The sequence below is a fragment of the Schistocerca gregaria genome, chromosome X, assembly GCF_023897955.1.
Source record: "Schistocerca gregaria isolate iqSchGreg1 chromosome X, iqSchGreg1.2, whole genome shotgun sequence".
NCBI lineage: Eukaryota > Metazoa > Arthropoda > Insecta > Orthoptera > Acrididae > Schistocerca > Schistocerca gregaria.
This window is the reverse complement of record NC_064931.1, coordinates 522243954-522265635: the sequence shown is the minus strand read 5'-3', so window position 1 is coordinate 522265635 and position 21682 is coordinate 522243954. Positions and strand designations below refer to the sequence as shown.

Sequence of the window (21682 nt, the reverse complement as noted above, 5' to 3'; positions counted from 1 at the left end):
GAGGACCAAGGGATGTCTCTCCCCTCAGACTGCATCTTACTTCTTAGTTTCGCCAGAAGCATCCCTACGCAAACCTTCTACAACATTCGAGATACCATTTTCACCCCTCTCCATGACACGGCTTCCGACCACTTTGGCGTTCTCATACGTCCGTTCATCGTCTCCTTTCGGGACAATGGCCAAACATGGCCTTCTTACACCTCCCTAAATTCTGCTAGACCGAAAACTCCATAACGGTCAAACCAAAAGCTTGCTTTATAAGTGAGCTGCAGCAATAAATTGCAGATGTTCTCCAGCATATTTTACAACCTGTTATAAAGTAATTTAGGGTTCCCCGCGTTTTAAGTTATTACGTAATATTATGTCTGAAAATTAGTGTGGACAGGGAAATAACATACCACTGCCACTCTTCAGTTTCGTTCTTACTGTCTAAGAACGTAACCCACAAAATTCTCTCTTCTTCTGACAAGCTGAAATTTTAAAGTTTTCATTATGTGTAACGGATTTTTTAAATTATTTTTCAGTGTCCCAGTTTAAGATTCCCTCTTCTAGCTCAGATCATATTGCTCGAATTATTTACATCGGAAAATATTTTTCTCGCACCAAGTCATCATTTGCTACTAGCAGGTTCCTACAGACGAATGCTTTTCGTCGCAAATTTAAGACTTTTAAAATTTTGTTTTTTAACACACTACCACTATTTATGATTATAAGGAGAACGTAAGAGTCCAGACTGTTCTGATTTAGAAAGTCGAAGTCTTTGTTATTCTTGTTTATTGTTATTTCATCTTCCTCGTCTCGCATGGGCTGCAGGTGCTGTCAGCGATAACATCTATGTCCATTCTTCCTCGGAAGATGTTTAAAATGTTAAAAATTGTTTTAAAATATTAACAAATTGTTAAAATACTGTTTTAGAAATTAAAATATAGACAACCTCCTTAGAGTTTTTAAAAGTGATGGTGGTCAGTGTTTAACGTCCCGTCGACAACGAGGTCATTAGAGACGGAGCTCAAGCTCGGGTTAGGGAAGGATTGGGAAGGAAACCGGCCGTGCCCTTTCAAAGGAACCATCCCGGTATTTGCCTGAAACGATTTAGGGAAATCACGGAAAACCTAAATCAGGATGGCTGGAGACGGGATTGAACCGTCGTCCTCCCGAATGCGAGTCCAGTGTGCTAACCACTGCGCCACCTCCCTCGGTCAGAGTTTTTAAAAGTTTTTAATTGTGATGTATTCCAAAATTGATGTTTTCCATTGACTTTGCTGCTATTGGCGATATTGGTGGTGTGTGTTTTGTGAGTATCAGGGTGTAGGAATGAGCAGGAAGTGGAATTTGGTAATTTTAAAGATGAAGTGGGCAACGCGTATGAATTGTGTAAAATGTGATAGACGTTTAGGGCTTTACGTGCCAGAGTATCGGTTGTAGTATTAAATCTCAATTTAAATCCTAGGCATGCCTCTACCTTTCAAGGCTAACATTACCAACCTGCTATCACATGTTTTGCGTCAAACGTTTTGTTTACGGGTATCAGCCACAGGATTCTTGTGATCTGGTTGTAATACGTTAACAAACTGCGGTAGCTTCACTAAATGTTATGTAAGTTACCACATTCGCCTTGTCCACATGAGAGGCATATGAGCTGTCATTGGTAACAACTGCACCTACTTTCTACTCAAAGAGATTTATGGTATGCGGGGGGCATTCAGTGAGTAATGAAACACTTTTTTTTCTGAAAGCAGGCTTGTTTTATTCAGGATTCCAATGCACCATGTTATTCCCCACTCCTTCGGCCACAAAACCCTATTTTTCAACGTAAGCTGCGTTCAATACGACGGCGTTACGCCACCTTACTGGAAGAGCCTGTGTGCCCGCATTGTACCACTCTACTGGTCGACGCCGTAGCCAACCTTTTGCTGCATCAATAACCTCCCCATTATCCACTTACTGCTGCCTGCAGACTGCATCCTTCATTGGGCCAAACAGATGCTCTTGATGGTCTCCTGTTAGGCGGTGAGTAACCCAGCGGGCACACTCCTTTGAGGACCGCAACTAGTAGACGAGTGTTCCAGCAATACCAACGGAGAAGTCCAGGTCAGCAGCGAGGTGTCTGATATTTATCCGTCGATCACCTCGAATGAAGGTGTCCGCACGGTCCAACAGGACAGAAGTCAGAGCTGTATGCGGCCGGCCGATACACTGGAGATCGGATAGGTTTGCGCGACCTTGTTGCAATGATGACAGACACCTCGTCCGACGACTTTCCACTGATACGTTTCCGTAGATATTCTTCAACCGTCTACGATTATCTGCGATGCTCTGGTTTTCGGGCAAAAGAAAATCAATAGCAACTCTCTGTTTGGAACGCGCGTTACAGACGCTATTTGGAAGCTACGATTAGTGCCGTCACCTATCGGAACTTACTGAAACTGTTAAGTGCTCAAGCGGGAATACTCGACGATGTCCAATAACAAATTGCACTTTTTTAACAGAAACTGTCAGAGAAAAAAATGTGTTACATTAATTATTGAACGCTAATTGTATAGAATAGTGGTTTAGAAACATTCAAAATGTGGTGTGGAGTGGTGGGAAAGAGAAACCTATATTAAGGTGTTTGAAAAGAAATAGAGGAGTGGTAGAAGGAGCACAATGACTTGCAGTCGAAAAGGATTCTTCCGTAAAACCTAAAAAAAAAAAATGCTGAGGCATAAGTCATGCGGTCGGTAGCTGTAGATGGTTCTTCCTATAAATTATTGGGAGGATTGGCCTACGAAAACGCTGGTTGGATCTGGAGGTAATCTGGTTGATGAAGGGACCTCTGGGATTTCTGGAGGGTTGGGTGTATGGCAAAGAAGAAGTTGTCATCGTACTAGAGGAAGCAAAAGGGAGGTAGGGCTTAGGCATATCAGTATACTGTGTAATGATGGTTTTAGCGTAGGCATCACGTTGGGGACCAAGTGCGTGGTAGTGGATTTTCCTATGGGCTCACAGTGTGAAAGTAGTTAATGTTAACCACAGTTATTAACTGTGAAACAATGCACTTATGTACAGAGTTAGCGTTAGTAAAAAAAGTAATTACGTGCGCCAGCTGCATGAATATTAATAAATATTTCCCTCGTAGCTGTAATCGCGGTATGTATCAACTACATGCACCTCTGCCCGTACCTACATTGTGTGGAGCCAGAACTTGAATCAAACAACTCGTTTATTAAATATTCCCGGTAGTTCTGCTACTTTTCCGCGAAACGACCGTTATACGTAAAATAGTAGCTAAGCATGTGTGAGGCACATGAATGTGGGTTCATGTAGTAGTAGTAGTAGTAGTAGTAGTAGTAGCAGTAATAGAGTACCTTCATTCATCAGTGGACGACTTCTACTAGGATATGGGACACATCGTGATATTACAGTTTAAGAAAAAAATTACAGGCCTTGTACAAACCACCCCTATGTACCTGAAGTAATTAATTCGACATATCGAGTAAACTGCAGAACAAAAAGTAAGGATCTACATCTACACCTACATGACTACTCTGCAATTCACATTTAAGTGCTTGGCAGAGGGTTCATCGAACCACAATCATACCATCTCTCTACTATTCCACTCCCGAACAGCGAGCGGGAAAAACGAACACCTAAACCTTTCTGTTCGAGCTATGATTTCTCTTATTTTATTTTGATGATCATTCCTACCTATGTAGGTTGGGCTCAACAAAATATTTTCGCATTCGGAAGAGAAAGTTGGTGACTGAAATTTCGTAAAAAGGTCTCGCCGCGACGAAAAAGTCTATGCTTTAATGACTTCCATCCCAACTCGTGTATCATATCTGCCACACTCTCTCCCCTATAACGTGATAATACAAAACGAGCTGCTCTTTTTTGCACCCTTTCAATGTCCTCCGTCAATCCCACCTGGTAAGGATCCCACACTGCGCAGCAATATTCTAACAGAGGACGAACGAGTGTAGTGTAAGCTGTCTCTTTAGTGGACTTGTTGCATCTTATAAGTGTCCTGCCAATGAAACGCAACCTTTGGCTCGCCTTCCCGACAACATTATCTATGTGGTCCTTCCAACTGAAGTTGTTCGTAATTTTAACACCCAGGTACTTAGTTGAATTGACAGCCTTGAGAATTGTACTATTTATCGAGTAATCGAATTCCAACGGATTTCTTTTGGAACTCATGTGGATCATCTCATACTTTTCGTTATTTAGCGTCAACTGCCACCTGACACACCATACAGCAATCTTTTCTAAATCGCTTTGCAACTGATACTGGTCTTCGGATGACCTTACTAGACGGTAAATTACAGCATCATCTGCGAACAGTCTAAGAGAACTGCTCAGATTGTCACCCAGGTCATTTATATAGATCAGGAACAGTAGAGGTCCCAGGAAGCTTCCCTGGGGAACACCTGATATCACTTCAGTTTTACTTGATGATTTGCCGTTTATTACTACGAACTGCGACCTTCCTGACAGGAAATCACGAATCCAGTCGCACAACTGAGACGATGCCCCATAGCTCCGCAGCGTGATTAGAAGTCGCTTATGAGGAACGGTGTCAAAAGCTTTCCGGAAATCCAGAAACACGGAATCAACTTGAGATCCCCTATCGATAGCGGCCATTACTTCGTGCGAATAAAGAGCTAGCTGCGTTGCACAAGAGCGATGTTTTCTGAAGCCATGCTGATTACGTGTCAATAGATCGTTCCCTTCGAGGTGATTCATAATGTTTGAATACAGTATATGCTCCAAAACCCTACTGCAAACCGACGTCACTGATATAGGTCTGTAGTTCGATGGATTACTCCTACTACCCTTCTTGAACACTGGTGCGACCTGCGCAATTTTCCAATCTGTAGGTACAGATCTATCGGTGAGCGAGCGGTTGTATACGAGTGCTAAGTAGGGAGCTATAGTATCAGCGTAATCTGAAAGGAACCTAATCGGTATACAATCTGGACCTGAAGACTTGCCCGTATCAAGCGATTTGAGTTGCTTCGCAACCCCTAAGGTATCTACTTCTAAGAAACTCATGCTAGCAGATGTTCGTGTTTCAAATTCTGGAATATTCCATTCGTCTTCCCTGGTGAAGGAATTTCGGAAAACTGCGTTCAATAACTCCGCTTTAGCGGCACAGTCGTCAATAACAGTACCATCGGCACTGCGCAGCGAAGGTATTGACTGCGTCTTGCCGCTTGTGTACTTTACATACGACCAGAATTTCTTCGGATTTTCTACCAAATTTCGAGACAATGTTTCGTTGTGGAACCTATTAAAGGCATCTCGCATCGAAGTACGTGCCAAATTTCGCGCGTCTGTAAATTGAAGCCCATCTTCGGGATTTCGCGTTCTTCTGAACTTCGCATGCTTTTTCCGTTGCCTCTGCAACAGCGTTCGGACCTTTTTTGTGTACCACGGGGGATCCGTTCCATCTCTTACCAATTTATGAGGTATGAATATCTCAATTGCTGTTGCTGCTATATCTTTGAATTTGAGCCACATCTCGTCTACATTCGCATAGTCTGTTCGGAAGGAATGGAAATTGTCTTTTAGGAAGGCTTCTAGTGGCACTTTATCCGCTTTTTTAAATGAAATTATTTTGCGTTTGTTTCTGATGGATTTAGAAGAAATGGTACTGAGCCTAGCTACAATGACCTTGTGATCACTAATCCCTGTATCAGTCATGATGCTCTCTATCAGCTCTGGGTTGTTTGTGGCTAAGAGGTCAAGTGTGTTTTCGCAACCATTTACAATTCGCGTGGGTTCGTGGACTAACTGCTCGAAATAATTTTCGGAGAAAGCATTTAGGACAATCTCGGAAGACGTTTTCCGCCTACCACCGGTTTTGAACAAGTATTTTTGCCAACATACCGAGGGTAGGTTGAAGTCCCCACAAACTATAACCGTATGAGTGGGGTATTTATTTGTTACGAGACTCAAACTTTCTCTGAACTGTTCCGCAACTGTATCATCGGAGTCTGAGGGTCGGTAGAAGGAGCCAATTATTAACTTAATTCGGCTGTTAAGTATAACCTCCACCCATACCAATTCGCACGGAGTATCTACTTCGACTTCACTACAAGATAAACCACTACTGACAGACACAAACACTCCACCACCAATTCTGCCTAATCTATCTTTCCTGAACACCATCTGAGACTTCGTAAAAATTTCTGCAGAACTTATTTCAGGCTTTAGCCAGCTTTCTGTACCTATAACGATATCAGCTTCTGTGCTTTCTATTAGCGCTTGAAGCTCAGGGACTTTTCCAGCGCAACTACAACAATTTACAACTATAATTCCGACTGTTCCTTGATCCAAGCACGTCCTGTAATTGCCAAGCACCCTTTGACATTGCAGCCCATCCCGCACTTTCCCGAGGCCTTCTAACCTAAAAAACCGCCCAGTCCACGCCACACAGACTCCGCTACCCGTGTAGCCGCCAGCTGAGTGTAGTGAACTCCTGACCTATTCAGCGGAACCCGAAACCCCACCACCCTATGGCGCAAGTCAAGGAATCTGCAGCCAATACGGTCGCAAAACCGTCTGAGCCTCTGATTCAGACCCTCCACCCGGCTCTGCACCAAAGGTCCGCAGTCGGTTCTGTCAACGATGCTGCAGATGGTGAGCTGTGCACTGAGTAAATGTATACTAGACGAAAAAATTACAAAATATCCAGGGCGGTCCATTGATCGTGGCCGGGGCAAATATCTCACGAAATAAGCATCAAACGAAAAAATTACAAAGAACGAAACTTGTCTAGCTTGAAGGGGGAAACCAGATGGCGCTATGGTTGATCCGCTAGAAGGCCCTGTCATAGGTCAAACGGATATCAACTGCTTTTTTTAAAATAGGAACACCCATTTTATTTCATATTCGTGTAGTACGTAAAGAAATATGAGTGTTTTAGTTGGACCCCTTTTTTTCGCTTTGTGATAGATGGCGCTGTAATAGTCAAAAACATATGGCTCACAATTTTAGACGAACAGTTGGTAACAGGTAGGTTTTTTTAAATTAAAATACAGACGTAGGTACGTTTGAACATTTTATTTCGGTTGTTCCAATGTGATACATGTACCTTTGTGAACTTATCATTTCTGAGAACGCATGCTGTTACAGTCGTCACTCGTTGTCGGTGGATCACAACGGTAAATATCCTTCAACTTTCCCCACAGAAAGAAATCCGGGGACGTCAGATCCTGTCAACGTGCGGGCCATGGTATGGTACTTCGACGACCAAATAACCTGTCATGAAATATGCTATTCAACACCGCTTCAACCGCACGCGAGCTATGTGCCGGACATCCATCATGTTGGAAGTACATCGCCATTCTTTCATGCAGTGAAGCATCTTATAGTAAAATCGGTAGAACATTACGCACGAAATCAGCATACATTGCACCATTTAGATTGCCATCGACAAAATGGGGACCAATTACCCTTCCTCCCAGTATGCCGCACCATACATTAACCCGCCAAGGTCGCTGATGATCCACTTGTCGCAGCCATCGTGGATTTTCCGTTGCCCAATAGCGAATATTGTGCCAGTTTACGTTACCGCTGTTGGTGAATGACGCTTCGTCGCTAAATAGAACGCGTGCAAAAAATCTGTCATCGTCCCGTAATTTGTCTTGTGCCCAGTGGCAGAACTGTACACGACGTTCAAAGTCGTAGCCATGCAATTCCTGGTGCACAGAAATATGGTATGGGTGCAGTCAATGTTGATGTAGCATTCCCAACACCGACGTTTTTGAGATTCCCGATTCTCGCGCAGTTTGTCTGCTACTGATTTGCGGATTAGGCGCGACAGCAGCTAAAACACCTACTTGGGAATCATCATTTGTTGCACATTCGTAGTTGACGTTTCACATGTGGCTGAAAACTTCCTGTTTCCTTAAATAACGTAACTATCCGGCGAACGGTCTGGAGACTTGGATGATGTCGTCCAGGATACCGAGCAGCATACATAGTACACGCCCGTTGGGCATTTTGATCACAATAGGCAGACATCAACACGAAATCAAACTTTTCCGCAGTTGGTAAACGGTCCATTTTAACACGGGTAATGTATCACGAAGCAAATACCGTCCGCTCATGGCGGAATGTTACGTGATACCACGTACTTATACTTTTGTGACTATTATAGCGCCATCTATCACAAAGCGAAAAAAGTGGTCCAACGAAAACATTCATATTTCTTTACGTACTACACGAATATGTAATAAAAGTGGGGCCAACGAAAACATTCATATTTAGTTACGTACTACACGAATAGCTAATAAAAGTGGGGGTTCCTTTTTAAAAAAAAAAACTCAGTTGATATCCGTTTGACCTATGGCAGCGCCATCTAGCGGGCCATTCATAGCGCCATCTGGTTTCCCCCTTCAAGCTAGACGAGTTTCGTTCTTTGTAGTTTTTTCGTTTGATGCTTATTTCGTGAGATATTTGGCCTGGTCACTATCAATGGACCACCCTGTGTAGCATTGAAGCGTGTGTTTAATTCTTAATGCTGTAAAAACGAAATTTCAAATGGTAAGTACCCAAAGAAGAACAGCCATAACAAAGGAACAAAATTACAGCCTGTAGATCAGCTCCACGAAATCTGTCAATGAAGATGCAATGCAAAGAATAAAGTCGAAATGTGTATGGTACAAAAATTATGTTTCATTCAGTTGTGATTAGACAGTCCCAAAATAATAATTATCATCAGACCGTAATAATAATATTTAATTTTTCTCCCAATAAGATTCCATTGTCCTGGATATACGATGACTACGACGCTAAGAAGAACAAGCAGCTCATCACAAATCATAGATGCTTCATACTTTGGTTTAAAAGCATAATGTAATTCATAATTGTGTTCTTAACTTGTTGTTCGAAGTTAAACCGAGGCTCAAAGAGAAAATTATGGTTTAATCACTCAACAGATTTTCAGTTAATAGAAAGTGCAGTCGTTGTATTTGCAGTCTATATTAGAAGCTGCTGATCCGGTTACTTGGCAGTGGGAGTAGCTGGTTGGGGGATTACGCTAAAGGATCAAATGGCCATTTATTAATGTCTCGTAACAGAACTCGGTGGCAAGAATATGGAAAATACATGATTCAAATACACTATGTGATCAAAAGTATCCGGACACCTGGCTGAAAATGGCTTACAAGTTCGTGGCGCCCTCTATCGGTAATGCTGGAATTCAGTAAGGTGTTAGCCCACCCTTAGCCTTGATGACAGCTTCCTCTCTCACAGGTATACCTTCAGTCAGGTGCTGGAAGGTTTCTTGGGAACTGCCAGCCCATTCTTCACGGAGTGCTGCACTAAGAGGTATCGATGTCGGTCGGTGAGGCCTGGCACGAAGCCGGCGTTCCAAAACATCCCAAACGGGTTCTTAGAATTCAGGTCAAGACTCTTTGCAGACCAGTCCGTTACAGGGGTTTTATTGTCGTGTAACCACAGACCATACATTATTAACAGGTGTTCGGTCGTGTTGAAATATGCAGTCGCCATCTGCGAATTGCTCTTCAACAGAAGGAATCAAGAAGGTGCTTAAAACATCAATGTAGGCCTGTGCCGTAATAGTGCCACGCAAAACAACAAGGGGTGCAAGCCCCCTCCATGAAAAACACGATCACACCATAACACCACTGCCTCCGAATTGTACTGTTGGCACTACACACGCTGGTGGATGACGTTCACCGCTCATTCGCCATACCCACACCCTGCCATCGGATCGCCACATTGTGTACCGTGATTCGTGACTCCACACAACGTTTTTCCACTCTTCAATCGTCCAATGTTTACGCTCTTTACACCAAGCGAGGCGTCGTTTGACATTTACCAGCGTGATGTGTGGCTTACGAGCAGCTGCTCGACCATGAAATCCAAGTTTTCTCACCTCCCGCCTCTCATAGTACTTGCAGTGTATCCTGATGCAGTTTGGAATTCCTGTGTGATGGTCTGGATAGGTGACTGCCTATTACATAATACGACCCCCTTCAGTTGTCGGCGGTCTCTATCAGTCAACAGACGAGGTCTGCCTGTACGCTTTTGTGCTGTACGTGTCCCTTCACGTTTCCACTTCACTATCACATCGGAAACAGTGAACCTTGGGATGTTTAAGAGTGTAGAAATCTCGCCTACAGACGTATGACCCAAGTGACACCCAATCACCTGGCCACGTTCGAAGCCAGTGAGTTCCGAAGAGCGCCCCATTCTGCTCTCTCACGATGTGTGATGACTACTGAGGTCGCTGATACGGAGTACCTGGCAGTAGGTGGTAGCAAAATGCACCTAATGTGAAAAATATATGTTTTCGGGGGTGTCGGGATCCTTTTGATCACATAGTGTAGAATTATGCAGCTAGACCGATCACATGGGGAACGAGCGATTTACGGAAACAGAAATTTTTTTAAGAATATCATCTCGCAATGCAAGAACACTTCTGATTTCGGACATAATTTGACTGCTTTCTTTGAATATATATAAACTGTAGGTTTGTACCAGCTATCTCAAACATATTGTAATTTAAGACCGGAGGTGTGAGGTCTCATTACAGATGTTTTGCTCAAAATACATGGAAGCTTCTTTGGAAGATAGATTTTCTAGGAGGCTCTGAGTGCCATGAAGAGATCACTGACCATGAGTATTCTGGAAGGAAAATGTTATACTTTCTTCAACAGGTTATGCAGTTCGCTAAGATTTTAAATGTTTGTTTTCCTGTTGTATGGATGCTAGCATATTTATGTTTATGACTATTAATATATTTTTATCTACGAATTTAATTTTATTTCTTCATAATTTGACGAAAACAGTTTTTTAACGAAACTGAAATTGGTGTGTCTTGTTATATTATCTCAGTTGTACTATTAAAAAAGTAAATGAAACTTATTGCCTTTTGACGTATATTTCAGATACATACTCGCTTCTGATCACCAGCATCGTACTGAACGTAATAGAGGCTCTGGCTTGTGCTATGCTTCTGTATGACGGAATAAAGGTATGTGAAGTACATTAATATCAAAGTAGTCCAAATTTTAAAAGAACGACTTGCCCTTTAATTGGCTCCTTTTCTGCACACACTTGTATGAGAGGATATACAAAGACGAAAAACTGAAATAGAGTCACCTAGCTCGTGCCATGTAGCAACGTACATTTCGGCCTGATGGCGGCAACATGCAGCCGCATGAAATCCTTGAGATATGAAAATCGTTGGAGAGGCATCTTCATACGTTATCACCCAACAGTTTCCGACAATTAACAGAGATTGGTCAAAGTTCGGTCCAAGGCCTGCAATCTCGCTTGATAGTGTCCCAGACATTCTGAATATGACTGTGGTCAGGTGAAGTGGGGCGCTATACAAGTAACCACATATCTGTCTCAAGGGCTGCATCAAATCAGTCTTTGGACTGAAGATCTCAGCAACAACAAATATTTTTTTGCTTCAATCAGTGTTAAAACATCGGATCAACCAATTTTCACAGTGCAAATGCACTAAGATTGACGCTTTTCCCTATTGTTTCTTATACTTCAACTTGAAGGAACACAGGTACGTTTTGCAGCTTAGTCATTTCGAAAAGTCGGCAGTAGCCATGCAAGGTTGTATACCATGAAAGTGGCCTCTCTATGTTGGAAATGGAAGAATACCCTACAATTTTGCACGTAAAGGATATAGGTGGCAAATTGGACATATTTAAACAGTTTGAAGAAGGGTAGAAAATTGCGGTTTAACGTCCCGTCAACATCGCGGTCAATGCAGACTGATCTCAAGGTCGTAATGTTTTAAGAACAGGGAAAGAAATCGGCCGTGTCCTTCCAAAGGAACCATTCGAGCAGTTGCTTAGAGCTATTTAGGTAAATCGTGGAAAACCTAAATCTGGATGGCCGGTTGCGGATTTTAACCGTCGTCCTCCCGAACGAGTCCAGCGTGCTAAGCACTGTACCACTTCGCTCTGTGGTACGATATGAGACTACAATACATAGCGGTAAAAATAAAAAAATTATTAACAGATAACAGGAAACGCAAACAGCTTCCTTTTTTTCAATTTTATAACTTTGTTATAACATCAGCCTCTAGTTACCTACTTCAAGTGTAGTAATACTATCGACATTCAGATCTCCCAGGCATCTCCGTAGCGATGTACATTATCGTCGATCATTGTTAAGAGTGCATTTGATTTCTTGATTATGCACATAAGGTTTTCAGTCACACTATATATACACTCCTGGAAATGGAAAAAAGAACACATTGACACCGGTGTGTCAGACCCACCATACTTGCTCCGGACACTGCGAGAGGGCTGTACAAGCAATGATCACACGCACGGCACAGCGGACACACCAGGAACCGCGGTGTTGGCCATCGAATGGCGCTAGCTGCGTAGCATTTGTGCACCGCCGCCGTCAGTGTCAGCCAGTTTGCCGTGGCATACGGAGCTCCATCGCAGTCTTTAACACTGGTAGCATGCCGCGACAGCGTGGACGTGAACCGTATGTGCAGTTGACGGACTTTGAGCGAGGGCGTATAGTGGGCATGCGGAAGGCCGGGTGGACGTACCGCCGAATTGCTCAACACGTGGGGCGTGAGGTCTCCACAGTACATCGATGTTGTCGCCAGTGGTCGGCGGTTGTAACCTTGCACGTGCCCGTCGACCTGGGACCGGACCGCAGCGACGCACGGATGCACGCCAAGACCGTAGGATCCTACGCAGTGCCGTAGGGGACCGCACCGCCACTTCCCACCAAATTAGGGACACTGTTGCTCCTGGGGTATCGGCGAGGACCATTCGCAACCGTCTCCATGAAGCTGGGCTACGGTCCCGCACACCGTTAGGCCGTCTTCCGCTCACACCCCAACATCGTGCAGCCCGCCTCCAGTGGTGTCGCGACAGGCGTGAAAGGAGGGACGAATGGAGACGTGTCGTCTTCAGCGATGAGAGTCGCTTCCTACTTGGTGCCAATGATGGTCGTATGCGTGTTTGGCGCCGTGCAGGTGAGCGCCACAATCAGGACTGCATACGACCGAGGCGCACAGGGCCAACACCCGGCATCATGGTGTGGGAAGCGATATCCTACACTGGCCGTACTCTTCTGGTGATCGTCGAGGGGACACTGAATAATGCACGGTACATCCAAACCGTCATCGAACCCATCGTTCTACCATTCCTAGACCGGCAAGGGAACTTGCTGTTCCAACAGGACAATGCACGTCCGCATGTATCCCGTGCCACCCAACGTGCTCTAGAAGGTGTAAGTCAACTACCCTGGCCAGCAAGATCTCCGGATCTGTCCCCCATTGAGCATGTTTGGGACTGGATGAAGCGTCGTCTCACGCGGTCTGCACGTCCAGCACGAACGCTGGTCCATCTGAGGCGCCAGGTGGAAATAGCATGGCAAGCCGTTCCACAGGACTACATCCAGCATCTCTACGATCGTCTCCATGGGAGAATAGCAGCCTGCATTGCTGCGAAAGGTGGATATACACTGTACTAGTGCCGACATTGTGCATGCTCTCTTGCCTGTGTCTATGTGCCTGTGGTTCTGTCAGTGTGATCATGTGATGTATCTGACCCCAGGAATGTGTGAATAAAGTTTCCCCTTCCTGGGAAAATGAATTCACGGTGTTCTTATTTCAATTTCCAGGAGTGTGTGTGTGTGTGTGTGTGTGTGTGTGTGTGTGTGTGTGTGTGTATGCGAGTGTGTTTTCCCTGAAGGTATAGGGACTGTGCATGTGAGTTGTGGTGGCACTGTCTATATTCAAGAACTGCACATGCCACTTCATTTTAGTTTATTTTACCGACTGGTCGGATATTGCTGAAGCACATTGTAGGACGACACCCTTACAGCGGAAATAACCACGAATTTTTAATATTTATATATTTATATTTATCGTTTTTGTAAGATTTTTGTAGAATAATTCAGATGCTCCTTTGAAACATGTCAGCTCAGTCCTTTTCCATTGGGAAATGTGGCTGAGCTACATTTTAGCAATGATTTAAACAATCACAACGTCGCATCGATAATGGATATAACCCAAGTTCCTACTTGACATCTGACAATGGTGCATGGAGATGGGGACGTGTGAAAGTAGAAAGGTGACAACATTAATGGCTGAGCTAGTCCTGTCACTAAATAACTACTGATATAAGACTTTTGCGTGGCTCTGTAGGCGAACAAATGAATGCACATGGTCGGCTACTTGGCTGTAGTTCGCCAGTGAGAAACCGTAAAAGAACCCATATAAACATCCCCTACACTAGAATACGTCCATCACCTCCCTGAACGGTGTCCTGACGAAAAGTAGGATGTATCGCATTTTTAATTTTCTGTGCAATCGCATTCTAGTATCCTCTAGTCACAAGGTTTATTGTGGTTCATTTGCTCAAGCCATCTTTTTCGTGCTTCGGATGTCCAGTGGGGGCGCACCACAAGGAATTATCCCAATCGGACGGAAATAGGTAGCTGTGATGTACATGTACACACAAACAAATGATTACAGTTTCAGAAAAATTGTATAATTTATTCAAGAGAAAGAGTTTCACGAATTGAGCAAGACAATAATACGCTGGTCCACCTCTGGCCCTTACGCAAGCAATTATTCGGCTTGTCATTGATTGATAGGATATCGTGTCAAATTCTTTACAACTGGAGTGTCTGACCATTTTATTTTATTTACTTATTTATCCTTCTTAATTACAGGCTATTATCTGAAAACTGAAACAGGTCGCACAAATCACATTTCCTTGGATAGTAATAATTATGTATTAACTATTTATTTCTGATACTTAATTTTTAAAATACTACAACTGCTTCTACTACTCAAAGCTGCAATAAAACCCTAAACCAGTTACCCACAAGCATTACAGAATTTGTTCTCTGCTTGTTCATTTCTTTTGGTACATTTAATTAGTAGGTTGTTTCCGCTACTGGATCCGCCCTCATACTATTCCGGTCAAAAGCCGCTGTCTCCTTAGGCGTCCGGCAGTATGTCAGCAGCGTTTCCACTTTAGCAAGTAATGCCACTTATCACTGCTTTGTCTCAGAGTTCATACTTCCATGATCACTTGCACCAACAATTGTAGATTCTTGGGATACTATTTCATTCGGTTGTTTGTAGAGTAAGTTGTCTAGCCTGGATGGCAGCTTGTTGACTTATGGTTGAGTGCCTCGTGAAGTCTTCCTTGGCCTACCTGGATGCTCCGATTGTTGTATCGTCCAAGATGCGCCAGGTCGACTAGCTCCTCAGTGCTGCTTTCTGATCCAACACCCTTACTATCCGACGTACACTACCCGCCACGTCTCCATAGAGCGCGCAGTCCACAACGTGTGTTCTGGTGTGTCCACATTGCCGCTGCTATCATTGATCTGTCCTCTGATTTTGTATAGATACGTAGCATACGGACCATGGCCAGTCATTCGACAGGTTATGATATCTCTTTTTTTAATCTCTCCTTGATGTTAGGGAGAAATTCGTATGTTCTCCTGCCTGTGCCTGAAGTGTCCCATTCACTTTCACATACTTGTAATATCGATATTTTATTGCCTTTTTTTTAATAGCCTCAGTTCCAAGCATCCTTCGTAATTCCATTTGATTGCCTTCCTTTAACCAGTAAAAGGCTCCACTTTACCTAATTTCTAAGTCTAGTGTGTATATTCGTAGAATTACTAACAAAGCGTCATTCGGGGGTAGTGCAGTAAGCGCTCGTTAATTTTACAGTTAGTAGTACCCTTCGTTGAACTCTTCTCACTAATGAGGGTTGCTTCACTGGCAACAATCTGTGAGCCTAAACGCCCGCACCATATCCTGCGACTGATGCCTTATAGATTGGCGGTATACTCTGTTTTCAACGAAAGCCGAAATGCTTATTTGCACTGGTTATAATTTTATTCATCACGTTTGTAACTTTTCTGCCTGCTTCCTCTATATGATGTGCAAAGTTACGACTTTCACCCAGAAATATCCCTAGATATCTCGTTACTGCGATTCTCATAGTTGTTACATCATTTAATTTTATTTTAGGATTTCCTACTAGGTTCCCTTTTAGCAGGAGGTACGTTGTCTTGTTAGGTGCTAGTGATAGTTCAACACTTCGACACAAGATCTCAAGTTCATGGAGCGTCGCATTACATTTGTCTTCTGTGATTCTTCTGGAGTCATCACTTACAACGAACTGCATGTCATCTGCAAATGTTACCAGTCCGTTTACTGGTAGTTTCACAGCGCTTCTGGACACTCCAAATTCCTAAGGCGACTAAAGAAAGACGGCCACCACAAGTTATCGAAAGCGCCAGCAATATCAATCGTCATCGCTAGAGCGTACGTGGAATGAGTGTCTGTCGTTAGCGCGGGCGCCGCATTTATTGTCTTTTCTGTTGACTTGCCTCTTCTAAAGCCATACTGCTGAGGGTTCATCCCGTGTAATAGTCTATGATGTTGTAATATTTTGCATAATAGTTTTTCAAATATTTTGCCTAGAACGTTCAAAAACGTATTGGTCTGTAGGATTTAGGAATAAGTGGATCCTTATCTTGCCCTTTACTTATTATTACCACTTAAGCCTTCTTACTCTCCTTATCTTGCCCTTTACTTATTATTACCACTTAAGCCTTCTTCCTCGGTCCAGGGGCACTTCCTTGCAAGATATAATTCTTGTACATTCCGCGTAAGTAACTATCTAATTGGTTACATAGGCTTGTATTACTTTCGCAGGGATCCCGTCCGTTCCCGAAGATATTTTCTTTTTCAGTCTTAAAATTATTTTCCTATTTTCTTCTTGTGATAGGGGGTACAGACGTATGTTGTGTCTATAGTCTTCTCATAACATTTTTCGTAACCTACGCTGACCATCTGTCTCGCCTTCTTCCCTATCGTTAGGAAGTGGCGTTACCATTAGCAGGGCAGCTGACTGTTTCCAACTTTTGTTACCGTCCCATCATTCCTTTTGAGTATGGATAAGACTATTGGTGACTGTATTGTCTCGCAGATTATTTTATGTGGTACACACCAGGGTTCCGTTTCTAACCTCCACGAATTGCTTCCATCGTTGCATTTTTGTTTTCCATAACTCTTCCTGAAATCGTTGTTTAACATACCTGCATCTATGCAGGCTAGGGACTCAATCTTCGTGGGTCATGCTGCCCTAGTATAGCTTCCTGGCTCTTCTTGTTTCACATCTTAATTTGTGCAGCACCACGGTCCAGATGCAAGGTATTCCGTTAGAATGACCTCTGATGACAGGTACCGATCCCTCCGTTGTTCTATGCGTAACCACTGTTACTTCCTGCGTTTTAACATCTACATTATCACCTAGCGATAGACTTCCTAGATACTGAAACACTCTTCTTAGTTCTTCCCAGTTAGCGCCCTAGATTTTGTATTTGGGCCTCATGCAACCGTTTTCGGTGGCTACACGGCTTTCGCTTCCAGTGGCGGTATAGTGAATGATATTGTGGTCATTTGATGTCACTCCACCCTCAACCTGGCGCGCCACTGCTGTATTTGCTAGTGTGTCACCAATATTTGACGTTGCTCCGACCCTCCCTTCGCTATTTGGCGGATCGTGAGGTGCATTCAATACCTGTAGGGTGAGTTCCATAATGGCTTCTTCTAGTTGTCTTCCACGATCGTCAGTCAGGCGGCTATGCCACAGTACTAACTTCGCATTTGCATCGTTGGAGTACACAAGAGGCTTAGTTAATCCTAGATGACTAATAACCTTTAGTTTTAGCAGATACTCATCGATCTCCTCACTAAAGTGGAAATACATGAAAACCAGGATGCAACTCTCCCTTCCGATTAACATTTCCATACAATTACGTGCTCTGTATAGTACTGTGATATTTTTGTCACTGTTCAAATGGCTCTGAGCACTATGGGACGTAACTGCTGAGGACATCAGTCCCCCAGAGCTTAGAACTACTTAAACCTAACTAACCTAAAGACATCACGCAACTTCCATGCCCGAGGCAGGATTCGAACCTGCGACCGTAGCAGTCGCGCGGTTCCGGACTGAAGCACCTAGAACGGCTCGTTGGCGTGCGGCAGGTCACTGTTATGGCCATGGTAAATTATATTATTCCTGCCAAAGGAAGTTGCCCTTGTGTCACTATCTGGGCAGTTCCTAGCATACTGGATATCCTTCCTGCCTTCGTATACAGTTCCTGGAGGCACAGTACATCTACGTGTAACTCTTCTGCCACTCTTCTACACTGATTGAATACGCTGACACTTAAGATGTCCTATCTTTCTCTCGAGTAGCGGTGATGGGTATACAGGGTGGTCCATTGATAGTGACCGGACCAAATATCTCACGAAATAAGCATCAAACGAAAAAACTACGAAGAACGAAACTCGTCTAGCTTGAAGGGCGAGACCAGATGGCGCTATGATTGGCCCGCTAGATGGCGCTGCCTTAGGTCAAACGGATATCAACTGCGTTTTTTTAAAATAGGAACCCCCAGTTTTTATTACATATTCGTGTGGTACGTAAAGAAATATGAATATTTTACTTGGACCACTTTTTTCGCTTTGTGATAGATGGCGCTGTAATAGTCACAAACGTATAAGTACGTGGTATCACGTAACATCCCGCCAGTGCGGACGGTATTTGCCTCGGGATACATTACCCGTGTTAAAATGGACCGTTTACCAATTGCGGAAAGGTCGATGTCGTGTGGGTGTATGGCTATATGCCCAACGGGGGTCTGCTACGTATGCTGCTCTGTACCCTGGACGACATTGTCCAAGTGCCCGGGCCGTTCGCCGGGTAGTTACTTATTTAAGAAAACAGGAAGTGTTCAGCCACATGTGAAACGTCAACCATGCCCTCCATCAAATGATGATGCCCAAGTAGGTGTTTTAGCTGCGGCCGCGGCTAATCCGCACATCAGCAGCAGACAAACTGCGCGAGAATCGGGAATCTCAAAAACGTCGGTGTTGAGAATGCTACATCGACATCGATTGCACCCATACCACATTTCTATTCAACAGGAACTGCATGGCGACGACTTTGAACGTCGTGTACAGTTCTGCCACTGGGCACAAGAGAAATTACGAGACGATGACAGATTTTTTGCGTTCGTTCTATTTAGCGACGAACCGTCATCCACCAACAGAGGTAACGTAAACCGGCATAACATGCACTATTGGGCAACGGAAAACCCACGGTGACTGGGCCAAGTGCAACATCAGCGACCCTGGCGGGTTAATATATGGTGTGCGGCATTATGGGAGGAAGGATAATTGGCCTCCATTTTATCGATGGCAATCTAAATGGTGCAATGTATGCTGATTTCCTACGTAATGTTCTACCGATGTTACTTCAAGATGTTTCACTGCATGACAGAATGGCAATTTACTTCCAACATGATGGATGTCCGGCACATAGCTCGTGTGCGGTTGAAGCGGTATTGAATAGCATATTTCATGACAGGTTGCTTGGTCGTCGAAGCACCATACCGTGGCCCGCACGTTCACCGGATCTGACGTCCCCGATTTCTTTCTGTGGGGAAAGTTGAAGGATATTTGCTGTCGTGATCCACCGACAACGCCTGACAACATGCGTCAGCGTATTGTCAATGCATGTGCAAACATTACGGAAGGCGAACTACTCGCTGTTGAGAGGAATGTCGTTACACGTATTGCACAATGCATTGAGGTTGACGGACATCATTTTGAGCATTTATTGCATTAATGTCGTATTTACAGGTAATCACGCTGTAACAGCATGCGTTCTCAGAAATGATAAGTTCACAAAGGTACATGTATCACATTGGAACAACCGAAATAAAATGTTCAAACGCACCTACGTATGTATTTTAATTTAAAAAAATCTACCTGTTACCAACTGTTCGTCTAAAATTGTGAGCCATATGTTTTTGACTATTACAGCGCCATCTATCACAAAGCGAAAAAAGTGGTCCAACTAAAACATTCATATTTCTTTACTTGCAACACGAATATGTAATAAAAAATAGGGGTTCCTATTTTTTAAAAACGCAGCGCCATCTGTTTTCCCCCTTTCTAGCTAGACAAGTTTCGTTCTTTGAAATTTTTTTCGTTTGACCGAAATATTTGGCCCGGTTACGATCAATGGACCACCCTGTATATTTGACAATCCTACGCTGGTCTCTTGTAATCCCACGCTATACGCCCATGCGTCATCAAAAAGTGCTTCTACCACGTATTTAGGAAGAAATATTCATTTCTTCTGCCAGAAACCTGCTTCAAAAACTTTTCCAGTTTTTCCTCTTCTTTTAGCTGACTGTCCACTCTGGATACTGTGTACGAAATCAGATAAAAGAAAAGTAATGTACTTCCCTTCTGGATACTGGTACACTATGTGATCAAAAGTACCCGGTCACCTGGCTGAACATGACTTACAAATTCGTGGCGTCCTCCATCGGTAATGCTGAAATTCAATATGGTGTTAGCCCACCCTTAGGCTTAATGACAGCTTCCACTCTCGCAGGTATGCGTTCAATCAGGTGCCGGAAGGTTTCTTGGGGAATGGCAGCCCATTATTCACGAAGTGCTGTACTGAGAGGTATGGACGTCCGTCTGTGAGGCCTGGCACGAAGTCGGCGTTCCAAAACATCCCAAAGGTGTTCTATAGGATTCAAGTCAAGACTCTGTGCAGATCAGTCCATTACAGGGACGTTATTGTCTTGTAACCACTCCGCCACGGGCCGTGCATTATGAACAGTGCTCGATCATGTTGAAAGATACAATCGCCATCCCCGAATTACTCTTCAACAGTTGGAAGCAAGAAGGTGCTTAAAACGTCAATGTAGGCCCGTGCTGTGATAGTGCCACGCAAAACAACAAGGGGTACAAGCCCCTTCCATTAAAAACCTAACCACATCATAACACCACTGCCTTCGAATTTCACTGTTGACACTACACATGCTGGCAGATGATGTTCACCGACCATTCGCCCTACCCATACCCTGCCATCGGAGCGCCACATTGTGTACCGTAATTCGTCATTCCACACAACGTCTTTCCGCTGTTCAATCGTCCTATGTTTACGCTCTTTACACCAAGCGAGGCGTCGTTTGGCATTTTCCGGCATGATGTTTGGCATATGAGCAGCCGCTCGACCATGAAATCCAAGTTTTCTCACCTCCCGGCTAACTGTCGTAGTACTTGCAGTGGAACCTGATGCTCATTGGAATTCCTGTGTGTTGGTCTGGATAGATGTCTGCCTATTACACATTACGACCCTCTTCAACTGTCGGAGGTCTCTGTCAGTCAACAGACCAGGTCGGCCTGTATGCTTTTCTGCTGTGTGTGTTCCTTTACGTTTCCACTTCGCTAACACATCGGAAACAGTGGATCTAGGCATCTTTAGGAGTGTGGAAATCTCGCATCCAGACGTATGACACAAGTGACAGCCAATCACCTGACCACGACCCGAGTCCGAGAGTTCCGCGGAGGGCCCCATTCTGCTCTCTCTCGATGTCTGATGAGTACTGAGGTCGCTGATATGGAGTACCTGGCAGTAGGTGGCAGCGCAATGCACCTAATATGAAAAACGTATGTTTTTGGGGGCCATCCGGATACTTTTGATCACATAGTGTACAAGGTCAGAAGCAAATACCGCGTAAAATGGTAAACCTTCAGTCATCACCACACATATCATAAAAGGATTCTGCTGTCAGTCCCACGTCGTCAGCGGTTGCACTGCTCATA

At 44.0% G+C, this 21682-nt stretch overlaps 1 protein-coding gene across 1 annotated transcript in view; it reads left to right on the top strand.

The window, feature by feature from the left end:
- The window catches only part of LOC126298601 (lysosomal-associated transmembrane protein 4B-like), a 183230-nt gene that overhangs the window by 152673 nt on the left and 8875 nt on the right, over positions 1 to 21682 (top strand). Inside the window, exon 4 of the mRNA XM_049990001.1 lies at positions 10905 to 10990. Within this exon, the coding sequence (XP_049845958.1) occupies positions 10905 to 10990 (86 nt within the window). The remainder of the gene's footprint in view (positions 1 to 10904; positions 10991 to 21682) is intronic.